General features: G+C 46.5%; 1 protein-coding gene across 2 annotated transcripts in view; it reads left to right on the forward strand.

Annotated features, from left to right (window-relative positions):
• The first annotated feature begins 5,645 nt into the window (after positions 1-5,645).
• Positions 5,646-12,438, forward strand: part of LOC149340703 (ATP-binding cassette sub-family G member 1-like) — a 36,777-nt gene continuing 29,984 nt past the window's right edge. Inside the window, exons 1-2 of one of the 2 annotated variants that reach the window (XM_089549534.1) lie at positions 5,646-6,243; positions 11,248-11,370. In XM_089549534.1, coding sequence (XP_089405660.1) covers positions 6,117-6,243; positions 11,248-11,370 — 250 coding nt within the window. In that variant the 5' untranslated portion in view covers positions 5,646-6,116. The remainder of the gene's footprint in view (positions 6,244-11,247; positions 11,371-12,438) is intronic. The other variant, XM_089549533.1, reaches the window with a different exon arrangement.

A 12,438-nucleotide genomic window follows, 5' to 3' on the forward strand; every position in this document is an offset into this window, starting at 1 on the left:
TAAGAAAAATTAAGAGACATGTTTAACTGTTGCACGTGCCTTCATTTTAACTCTAACCTATTCTATTCTGCCGTTCATATGAGCGCCTGGCAAAAGTTCTTAAAGAAAATTATGCAACTTTTGATTATTGGTGTTGCCCACCTGTCAGTGAATATAGGTCAATCGGCAACAAATACAGCTCACCGATTCAGGCAATTAGGTCGACCAGTTTACCTTTTTTTCGTTTTTAAAGGAAGGAGAAAAGTCACCAATGTGTTATTTACTACCTTGTCGTCTTAGTTTATCGTGTTTATTTTTTGGGTCAAATAAAGCGACATATGCGCCGCTCTCCCCTTGAAAAGTATCCACTGGCGCTGGTTGCCTAAGTGGCCGAAGAATCACAAATAAAAGCGAGTGCAGCGCAGTAGCGCCATCTTGCGATTGCGAGTCAGACTGCATAGATGCTAAATACAGTTCTAGCGGCTGGCGACAGGTGTCGCTAAGGTTCCAGTGACTTTCTATCTGAATAAAGCTCCCATAAACCTCAAGGTTGAAGTTGCGTGGAATTTTTCCACCTCCCTCCGTGGAGAGGATATAAACGAAGAGTAAGAAGGAAAATCAGGAAAAAAAAAAATCTGACATCAATTTCGTTCATGGAGAACACAGAGCAGAATATGAATGCCATAGATGTTGCGTGCATTGGTTAGAAAAATAATGCCTTGATTATGCCATTTATTCTTAGATGCCAGGGTGAGTCCTCGACGCCAGGGGAACGTTAGTCTTATATTTGTTCAATTTTATCCCTCCTTTTCGGCACCTTCTATTTTTTCGCCTTATTACCACTTCCACAGTCAAATTAATATCTGTTCTCAGCAATAGCGACCATTGTTATTCAGAGGCTGCTCGTAAAATTTCCTTGAATTTAAACACACTCCGCGATTGACCAATGCGTGACCGTCCGGCACGTTGCGATTGCTAACACAACTATAAATGTAGCTCAACGATCATAGCTAAAGAAATCACACAGGTCGTACTACAGAGATGCTTTGTGAATCTCATACCTTCTGCGCTATAGATATATGTGCAATGTTGTACGCAAGAGTATATTTCCATCATTTCCCGATTCCTAGGGACATTATATTAGGCTATCAATGGATGATAACCCCCAGATATCACCGAAAGATTAAAACAATGTTATTCGTTTGCTTTGGTCAAACGTTAATTCAATGTTCTCATGTTCTCTTTTTCTAACGTTTCTGAAGTGTTACAAATAAGTTTTCAAATAACCTTTTCCTAACATTAATTATTAAACAACATTAATGTACTGTTCCCGAAAATGATGAAGCAACCCTGCAAAAACATGCAGGCGCACCCTTTGTGAAGGTGCACTACCTAATCAACTTTCTGACGATGAACAACGGCGACACAACAGAGCATAACGCGTACCTCATACACAAACCTCCGGAAGGATACCATGGTGTGAAGCTGATACAGCTATTATTTAGGGGTGTTTCATGGATGATACTGGCGAGCGTTTAATAAGAGAAGCTTTCTTACAAAACGATGGGGTTGCGCATGCAAACTGTGGCAGGCACAATCTAACAGATTTAGTTGCAAAGTACTGCTAACTGTAAGATGTCTTGTCTCTAAGAGCAGTGGGAAAAGATCTGGGGCACAGTGATCGAAATACATCTGCAGTTTTCTTCCATATTCATGTTTCAAACACTGTAATAAGGTTTGCAGATCGATATTATAGTAATTGATTATTTGCAGCATTTAACCAATGTTTGTGGTAAAATATTTTAGCTTATTTCTTAATTTTTAATAATTACAATGTTTACTTTCAATATTAAACCAATATTTCGGACATAACACCTAAATTTATTTGTTAATTCTCAACACTTATGTGACGGTTAAATGTAACAATAACTTAATTGCATTTTGCATAATATTTTTATAACATTATTCTTAAATTCTGTACTACCATTGTCACGGCCGCGAAAAAGACTTACGAGTTTCCTTGCGATCAAGATCTAAGCCCGCATGGGTTCGACACGTCTTTTCATTTCGACTGTAGCCTTTGCCTGCTTCTTCATTTAATCTAACGACTAACGATAGGGCTGGAACCTCGGATAGCCACTATTATGGACGCCAGCAGGCTAAGTACATGCCTAAATATGCCATTTAAATCCATTCTCCCTCCAAGATCTCATCACTCCTTTTATAAATATTTTAAGATTTAACATTTTTATGACGAGGATGTCATCATAGTAATTAAAAAGGCGCAGGTATGTCCCTTATCTCTAGTGATAATTCTAATAGCAATATGAATAGTCCACATGCTTATCGAAAAAGTCAGCTAAGCTAGTAAGAAATGCATCAAATGAAAAGTCCGTCAAGCTATTGATCCCCATGACGCTGGGAAGTAACATTCGCAGGGCCAACTACGTGGCAATTTGAAGCATGCCGTCATTTCGGAAGCGATAACTTGGACACAGGCATAGGAAGATCGACAACGACGAGAGCTGTTTCCTGTGTCCGTGTCAACCTAAGCGCTTCATGAAATGACACGGCACACGGACAGCACATGGATAGTAAAATTCCTCTGAAATACAATGACGTTAGTCATGGACAAAAGTTTACGAAATGCAAATTGGGGGGGGGGGGGGGGGGATCTTTCTGCGTTTCCTTGCCAGCCAGTGAATCGAGCGCTAGCCAGCCAGCCAATGCGTTCCAGAGCACAGAGTATACATCTCCCGTCATGCTTCTAGGCTTATAACTGAACTGCTTTGTCGGACCGGTCAGATATAATTTTTTTCTGAATAAAGTTTAGCCCTAGACTGTTTAAGAACACGAAGAGCACAAAACCACTACACTTACTGTATCCAAATACGGCGCCTTCATGGCTCTTTTGTATCCCTCTAAACTGTGCATAGCCAGCCATATTGCCTGGTGTGGAGCTGCTGGTCCGCGAAGCTACGTAAATAAATATTACGATTACATAATTCTTATGTGGCGCATAAAGCTGGGCAGGTTTACCTGCGATTAAATAAACACCGAAATATTGCTAATGTCGGAGAAGTGCTGTCCTTTGAAATTGTACACTTTGCTTTAGTTAGACTAATTCTACTCCGTATCAAACTAATACGGGAAACTGGAGAGGACAAGTAAGCTTCGCCTTATGAGTATCACTCGATAGCGCTAATGCGTTAATTGGTTAATTGGTCATTCTGTACTTTACATTAATAGATCCCTGGAAGTTCCCCTAGCACTCCTGGCGCAGTGATGCAGCGGTTAAGCGATGCGCCACTGCCCTGCGATGGCAGGTGCTGTTCCCGATGGAGCTTGTGAGGCCCGGGTTGCTCTTCCCGAGCAACCTCCCGCGACCAGTCATTAATTTCACTGCTACCTGCCACGGTGGCCAGTTTGCTCACAATTCAGTGGGCAGGTTGTGATGACGCCACAAGGTCACGTGACCTATGTGGCCATCTAGGGTTGCTTCTTCGATGATTTTTGGCAACAACGCCGACGACACCGGAGTTTGTAGCCTGAAGCATTGGTAAATACTTGTACGTTTTTATCATAAGTTTCTTCCTTTCCTTCTCCTATTTTTCGGGTATCTCTTATCAGGTATCTTTTTCGGGTACCTCCTATTTTTCGGATATCGATATGCGCTTAGCTACGAAAGCTACTTTCCGTCCCGTGTGTTCCCTGTGCGCTATTTTTTACATCATGAACGTTATCCAACTTGCCCAACTTTCCGCTTTGCCACATGTAATCATTCCATACGCTATTGATGCGAAGCAGCAGCCTACTAGATTAAGCCTGTTATTCTCAGATTTCGCATTCCTACCAGCATCGAAAGCGAGCCGTGATCAACACTCGCAAAACAAGATGATCGCTTCTTCGTATCGCAGTGTGGAGAGCCTTGAGACGGACGTGGTTAAGGCCGGGTTTTTCTGGGACGAGGTCACGAAAGAATTATGCAAATACACGTGTCGTGTTTACCGCAGGACCTGCGTCAATGTCTGCGGCACGCTGTAAATGACCAGAATAAAGTGCAGCAAACTGTGCGCTCAAGGTCAAGGCTGTAGACAAGGCGTAGCACAGGATCGCACTGCTACATGAGCTCTGTCTCGGCAAGTTTTGGGTAGCGCTGAGCTCAAAGGACATTCATCAGCTAACCAAGAGACTAAGTCACGTAGAAATATGTTGCATTAATTGACTGTTCTGCTTTAAACAATTGCGGAAATTCGCCTGACGTCACCGCGTTCTTTTTAGCCCCACTGTATGGTGCGGAGGGTTGCCAGACTGGCGTCACTACCCCAGCGACCGCAGGATAATTTGCGTGGACATGGTTGCTCGTTTTAGCTCATTGTAGTTGATCTACAAGAAATTATCGCTATTCATCTTTTGTTTCCTTGCCTGAGGTCCACTAGTGCTGCGACCGATATAACGGCCCCCGAAGCACTAAGGAGTAGCATTATTTTCTTGACAACCACGCCTGGGACCCCTGTCCCTTGAAATACTTGTCCAACTCGTCCAACTGAGCTAGAACCACATCATAATTGTGGCGCTGGAAAACTTTTTAACCCGTTAGCATTAAAGGCCCCGTTCTCCAGAAAATCCGACGTCGGCGTCGACGTCGTGAGCGAAAAATCGCAGCCGTGGCTATGGCAGGTGGCGTCCTGAGAGCAACGTAGGCGGCAGGTGGGCCACCTAGGTCACGTGACCTTGCGCCGTCATCACAATCTGCCCACCGGATAGTGAGCAATCTGCCCACCTTGGCAGGCGGCAGTTAATGATTCCTCATTTTCATGCCTTCGTTAAGGATGGAATGGACAGATCCAACGCAGATGCGGCGATTCATTGTTACATGCACTGCAGTAAGCCGGCTGTCCCTTATCATCATTTATTTCAATTGCGAGATCATGCACGTCTTCCGAGAAGCTGCTTCGTGCCTGAGACTTCTTTGGTTTGAACTCACAAAACCTTCAATAATCTTTGAAGTCTCGCAGTGGCAAGCGAACCATTTTCTACTTCCAGAACGCAAACATGTTTTGTAACCAATATAGGATTTGCCCAATGTGCTCCGAAGTTCCTACCACGAAATTGCGTAGTTCCAATGACAAATGCCGCAGTGCGGTCTGATGTCTATTCCCAGGGACACCGATAGCGGTCCGTAAATGGTTGAGTTCTTCCTTAGTCACGTTCACCGGAGTTCATCAGCTCTCCTGATTGGCGTAACACTACGCTGTACGGTATTGATGACACAGAGGACAGGCTGGAGTCATGTTCGCTCGAGCGCATCGTCTATCCTGATTGGTGAAGGCCTCTGTCCATAATTTCAAGTACGGCGCTATTTCTGGTGCGGCGTCTCCTTCGTTACACTAACAAACAAGAGAGGAGGACTGGACAGAACCGATCGACAGCTCGCCATGCGAGAGTCAGGCCGAGCCGCTTCTTAGGGCGCGCGGAAACTTTCGGCACCCGCAAACCATGAACCGAACGATTAAAAACACCCGCCGCTGCCGCAGAGAGAGTTTCCCACCGGTCTACTGCTACCCTGCTCTCCTCGCCCACATGCCGGCGGCCGAGTTCAGAAAACTTTATTGCGCTCACCTTCGTTCGCGCTCCGTGACGTCACCACGAAGGTCACCTCCCCCACTCCGGTTCACCTCCTCGTCGAGGCCGAGCGATCCTAGTGCGCGCTTTCTCGCGCAGGCTATCGAGTCGTCTACGCGTTTGTGGCCCATTTCGTAGACGCTTTGCTTCGAGTTGTGCTCGCGTAGCAACGGAAGCTTGAGCGCGCTAATAGGTTGCCTTCCGTTCTCGGCTGCAAACCGACTGCACCCCCCACATTCCGCTCGACAGAGATCTCCTTTTTGTTTTTGTTTTTCTGGTTTCCGAGCGTGTGCCGGTGGCTGTTGTGGAAAACCACGGCGAAAACACCTCGCAGCGTGTGAGTGGGCCAGGCAGGCAATACGCGGCCAGTTGGATTCCGGAACACCGACGAGCTTCCCTTGTCCTTGCTGTTTCTCCGGCTTCAGGAGGCACGTGGTGGGAAGTGCATCTTCAGCTTCGATGTAGTCAACTGGTGTTTTGTGTCGTGTTCGCCGCGTCGGCGTGCTGTCGTGATGGGCCTCAACGAAGTGCTTCCGACGACCGTCCCTTATCGAATGTCCGACAGCTGCGGAGCTGAGAGGTCTTGGTGGGAATCTTACGAGGACTGTGGTACCGTCAATGACGCAAGCGGGCAAAATTGTAAGTCTGCGGTTGCGCGTGTGCTGCTTTTATATATATATATATATATATTCTGTTGATACGCCGCTGCTTCATTTGCTGCTATAGCCTGCTGCAGTAATGTCGAGTTTCAATTAAATCTTTGAACCTCACTGCCGTTCGAGGTCGGAATTTTTTAATATCTTTTTCGTGATGCAGAGCTCATTTATTTGTCTTGCGAAAGTCTGACAACCCATGCCAAAGCGGGCGCACGCAAAAGAAAAAGATCGCTTTCTGAACATGTGGTTGTCTGGTTTCAATTAATATCCTGAGTGTGTGAACTGCTGAATACTCGGGCCAATGCGTGGCTTAGTGACACGTTAGCCCTTCTATATCAGCTACAATGATATTGAAAAGGCAACTGTTGAGAAAAGGACCATGCGTACAGTACGGTCTCCTGTTAAAGGGAACATGCGATTGCGTGGCCTCCGCGCTTCACGGAGCGCTGCCGACGAGAATCTGTGGGAATTGTCGGCCCAAGACGCATGCGCAGCAAGCATGGCGGGTGGTCTTTCCGCGCATGCGCCTCATGCCGCATATTCTCGCCGCAACTAGACAGCAGGGCTTTGTGAAGCGCGGAGGGCACGCGATCGCATGTTCCCTTTAACAATGGACCGTACTGTACGTTTCCAATGAGTGGCGGCTATTGCCACATGTCTCTAAACCAGTCCGCTGAAGTTGATTTGATGCACAGTGACCGTTGATGTTCAGTGACTGACAAAGTTTTGACAAAAAATTTCTTCGTTGTCTTGCTAGACATTCAGTTGACATTTGTTATTCCCGCAGTTCGAGCACGCATATCCCCCGTCCCCCTCCCACCTGCTTATATGCCTTTCACTGACCTGCTTTGCTTGATGAAATGAAGAAAAGAAATTTTTTGCGAACACCGATCCTGCATTTTTTTGTTTATGACTGTACGTTACCGCTGCGTGCAACAGAACTTAGTCCTCGGCTGTTTTCGTCGCATTTGTACGTACACATAAAGATGTTTTGTTTGTACACGAACATGTATGGGCAATAGAACTATTTTCCTTACTTCAGGCACATGTCTCGGGATGTATTTTATTACGCAGTATGCTTCTCTCCTACATTCGATCGTGACACGTCGTCCTTTCTTCTCAGCTGGCTTCCGATCCTTCTCTTTCTCTCGCCAAACTTCTCCGACTTCTCTTCCTGTTGTCGGTCCGAACGCCTCCTTTCATTACCATGTCAGAGCAGCAGTCATTCCTCCAAGTGATGTCATCCTCAACGTGCTTCCTGTTTCTCTCCTTGTTTCGAAACAAATATCCGTACCATTCTCCAGCGTCGCTTGATGGATCGCTGCTCCGATCCATCATCCTAATCTCTTTTCACAGTGTGCCCTAATGTACTTCACAAGCTACACAAGGAGGAAATGCCCTTGAAAGTTATGTGGCTATGAGCACTCGCTCTCTGTTTTCACGACACAGCTAGGTGCGACTGCTTCGTGTACATATTCGCTCAACGTGTGTTTCTACTGCACGCAACATCACAGATACTGTTTATATCCCACAATGTGTTCTTCGGTGACCGTGAGTGCTAACCTTGCCTCACCTGTTATGGAATCTTGAGCACCGTATCCTTAGCGTCAGCTTCAGTAGTCATGTAGCGACGAGCGCAGGTCTAGTCACGTAGCCTACAGATGTCTACGTGACTAGACACAAGCTCGTCCTCTCTGCAGTCAGCTTCATCGACCACATGCCGACTAGGTTGCATCACGCCGCCTAAAGGCGGCTACGTGACTTCGCCTGAGCGCATCTGTACTTTCCAAATGAAGCTGACGCAAGAGAAACTACGGTTAAGATGGAACCACAAGTGATGTAGGGTCTAAGGTTTTACAGTGGCACAAACTGGAACATTCATACGAAGATAAGTCTGTCACTAACGTCTTCGATCCCACACTAAAAAAATAAACTGCCAGAACACTTCATTTCATGTTCGTTTCGTAGGTCATGGTGACGTGAAAAGTTCGACGCTTTACATTTCGGGACGCACTACCTGTTCGAGACTCGTGAACTAATGCCGAAGCGCAGTGTGTTGAACAAACTAGTCTTGCCTTCAAATTTGAGACCAGAAGCGGGCGGAGTGGGTGAGAGAACAAATGCGGGTTAATGACATCCTAGTTGAAATCAAGAGGAAGAAGTGGGCTTGGGCAGGGCATGTGATGCGAAGGCAAGATAACCGTCGGTCCTTAAGGGTAACGGAATGGATTCCAAGAGAAGGCAAGCGTAGCAAGGGGCGGCAGAAAGTCAGATGGGCGGATGAGATTAAGAAATGTACGGGAATACGGTGGCCGCAACTGGCGAAGGACAGGATTAATTGGAGAGACATGGGGGAGGCCTTTGCCCTGCAGTGGGCGTAGTCAGGCTGATGGTCACGATGATGATTATGTGTATTCTTGCAAATGCAGCTGACCTAGCGGAGTTCACCGCACTAGCTATTCCAAGTAGTTTCTTCTCTTACTCTCTATCATTGCTTTATTGAACATTGTCTATTCAATCAGATGTGGGTGCTTACTGGGTATAGAACCGTCACCGGAGCAAAAAACTCGGCGCCGTCCGGCATCCAGAAGAATGCTGATTGGCTGGCAGGCAGTGATTTCATCAGTTATGTCACCAGAGATGTTATATCTTATTGGTTGGAAGGACGTGACGTCGTTAGCCCGACAGTGATGTCACCAGACGGAAGAATGTTCATGGGCTGGTGGGAAGTGACGTCGCCAGACGGCCAGTGACGTCATCAGACCAGGTTCGTCTGCGAAAAGCCTCCACCTGCTAACCGGGACAGGTGGTGAAACATAATAGCAACCTGGGTATCACAAGCTGCACGAGTCACTTTCGGCAAAAGCATCAACAGCTTCGAGTGCTAACACATTGCCAACACATAATAGAATTAGGCTCCCCGTGCTTTTTTTTTCCTTCATTTTACAATTATTCGTACTCTGCAAAACTTGACGGCCCACCAAAACGCTGGCGCATGAACTTTTAATAATGGAGATGATTGCTTCGTGGGTGTCTGTCAGTAGCTAACGGCAAAGAACTGTTCCCCTTTGCATGCGACATGTTTCCTGCATACTAAATGCACTCTCTGCATTGCCTGCTTCCAGTACGTGCCTCTAGTATTACCCGGGGTCTCGGGACATTAGCCCCTGCAGGTTCCATTAAGTAGTCTAGGCTCTTCCGCGTCGCTCGTTGCGCTAGCAAAAAGTTTTCCTGCAACTCTACACTGGATTCCTGAGAGAGTGGTCTATTTTAGCTGTGACAGAGGCGAGAAATCGCGGAAGACTATTTAGAAGAAATTTAACTTCGCGGAGCTTTATCAAAGTCACGTATACGAATGTCTTATCAGGGCCGGCCTCAACGACAATGCCTCCACGTCTGGCGTTCAGCCAATCACGTAGATGTCCGCACGCGCTGGTCAGAATTAACGATGTCGCATCGTTCGCACTCCACAAAGCGACCGCTTGCCACGTCCCGAGGCCTTGAGGAAGAGCAGATTTAAGGGGCATTCACATAAAGGCCGTTCTCAATGAAGCATCGAAACACTTCACGCCTTCGCATTTTTCGGCGGCCAAACCAAATGGCCTTTCTTAACGACTAAATATTGCGCTCAAGTTTGTGCCATTGCGTGAATTACGAGGAGGATTTATAAAAACTGACAAGGGCGCCAAGATGTTATTTCGGATTTATCGAATTTCGGGAACAGCCCCCGCGGTGGCTCAGTGGTTATGGTACTCGACTGCTGACCCGAAAGACGCGGGTTCGATCCCGGCCGCCGCTATTGAATTTCTATGGAGGCGAAATTATAGGGGTCAGTGTCCTGTGCGAGTCAGTGCACGTTAAAGAACCCCAGGTGGTCGAAATTTTCGAAGCCCTTCACTACGGCGCCCCTCATAGCCTCAGTCGCTTTGAGACGTTAAACACCATAAACCAAACCAGATCGAATTTCGGGATTTCGTTTACAGAATTAAAACTGTCATTAAAATTTTTTCCTTCATGTCTCCCTGCTTATGTTCAGTAGCTGCTGGATCTTTTCATGCTTGTTCATTCCGACTCCAAACATTCCTCAATATTCGCGTTAGTGAACAGCGCGCTCTTCGAAGATCGTACATGTGAAAGCATGGTGTCAGTTTCGCCATTGGACAACGCCGAACACCTCTAATGCGAGGTATATAAAACAGTCGCAAAAGTGAGAGTCGCTTTTTCAACCGCGTGGGCTATTAATTTTGAAACCATTACGAGGAGTGCACGGTTCTTTGTGAGCGCTACAACACGGAGAGCAAGCTGTGAAAATTCGGGGGTGTCTCCGCTCATGCAACTGCTGCGTCTATAGTGACGAACGACAATGAATTTTGTTTTAGGCCTTTAACTTACGTTGTCGGCTGTCTAAGCTGTTATTGCGATCAAATGCAAAGTTCGACGTGGTCGCAGTTTGACTCTGGGCCTCGGCGGCCGCATCTATGCTGCGGCAAAGTGGCAAAGTGCAGAAACGCCCGTGTGTTGGCATTCCAGGGATGTAGGCGAGCCATACTACACAGTGAATTACCTGCACTGCAGTGATCTCCATAGGAGCAGCGTTGATGCATAAACCTCAAATGAGTCGCCTAGGGTCCATAAGAGCGTGAAATTATTTAATTATTGCCTTTAACAATAGTCACTAAACACGGGGGCATCTTGTTTTGTGTTGTGCTTGTAGAGGTATATAGATACTGCGTTGTTAAGTAAGTGATGCACATTTCTTTCAGTAAGAGGCAAGGGAGGGTGCGTCGCTGGATTCAATGCTCTTCTTACAAAATATTCGAAAGGCTAATGTTGCAAACCTACCTAAACACAACAAAGACCCTTGTAGCACAGTGTGTAAACGTCAAATAGTTCTCAGCTGTACTGGGCGCAAAGCGGATGATTCAAGAACACGATGAAAGTGCTCTGATCACGATTATCAAACGCTGATCCTGAATTCCACCCGCAGGTACTGCAAATGCTGACGGGAAGACGCTTCAAGTGAGCAACGGTCGAGCAAATGGATTACGCAATTTCGAAAGCATACATGTCGCCTGGAAAAACCTCACCTACACCGTGAAGAGCGGCAAGCGTGAGCTCTTCTTACGTTTTTTTTTTTCCCCCAATGCAGTTGACTTCGCCGCCTTGTAGGTGCTGCACCAACTTTTACATGAATTATATATCAACTGCTCTGTTTTGTACTGAAGCTGGGCAAGGTTACTAATCATTTTAAATATAAAAACTTGAGGGGACACTTAAACTCCTCCTTAAGTGTATCTCGCGATAGCGATAGGGATTCCCTTCAGCGGGCCTGGGGCGCTTTTTTGCGTATGACTTCGCGGACACAGGAACTAAACGTTCATTCACTCATACACACAACGCTTAACCTAATTTTCAGAGCACGATGCGATGGCAGCAGAGATCTGCCTACATGTCTTTTATGCGGAACAGGTGATTCTGCGCTTTACATTCATAGGTCGTAGAGAGTGATACCCCTCCTGGCGCAGTGATGCACCGGTTAAGTAATGCGCCACTGCCCAATCAGGCGGCTGTTTCGAACACAGCCATCTACGGGGCTTGTGAGATCCAGGATGCTCTTCCCGAGCAGCCTCTCGCTTCCTATCATTAACTTAACTGCCACCTGCCACGGTGGACAGGTTCTGATGACGCCGCAAGACTGTGGCTGGCGGGCCACCTGTTTTCTCCCCCACAACGCCGCCGCCGACGTCGGATGTTCTGCATAAGGGGAGCGTTTAAGCTTTCTCGTTAATAAGACTCTTGAGTTCGTACCGCCATCGTTGTTTCAACTCGTGTTTAGACCAAAACGTGTTTAGACCAAAACACAGTTTTCTTCTTAAACGGCACAAAACAGTTACGGGGACACCGTGCAGTGAAAAAAAAACAAAAAAACATTCAAATGTAGTAAAACTAATGTTGCTTTAAAAATAGAGACGGGATCGCAGAGGTTGTGCTTCCCTGCAGTCGTCGACACAGCTAATTTTAAGAAATGTTATTAATCTTCTGCTTTTCCACTAATCTCTGCAATGCCTCCGGATCTTGAGAGAAAGAAACTAAGTCAATAAAATAAAGGATGGGTGGCTAGCCGACACCGGCCATCTAGTCAAACATGGCGGCTGACGTAAAGATCACCATAACAGGT

This window comes from Amblyomma mixtum, chromosome 6 (assembly GCF_055824585.1).
Source record: "Amblyomma mixtum isolate Tamu chromosome 6, ASM5582458v1, whole genome shotgun sequence".
Classification (NCBI taxonomy): Eukaryota; Metazoa; Arthropoda; class Arachnida; order Ixodida; family Ixodidae; genus Amblyomma; species Amblyomma mixtum.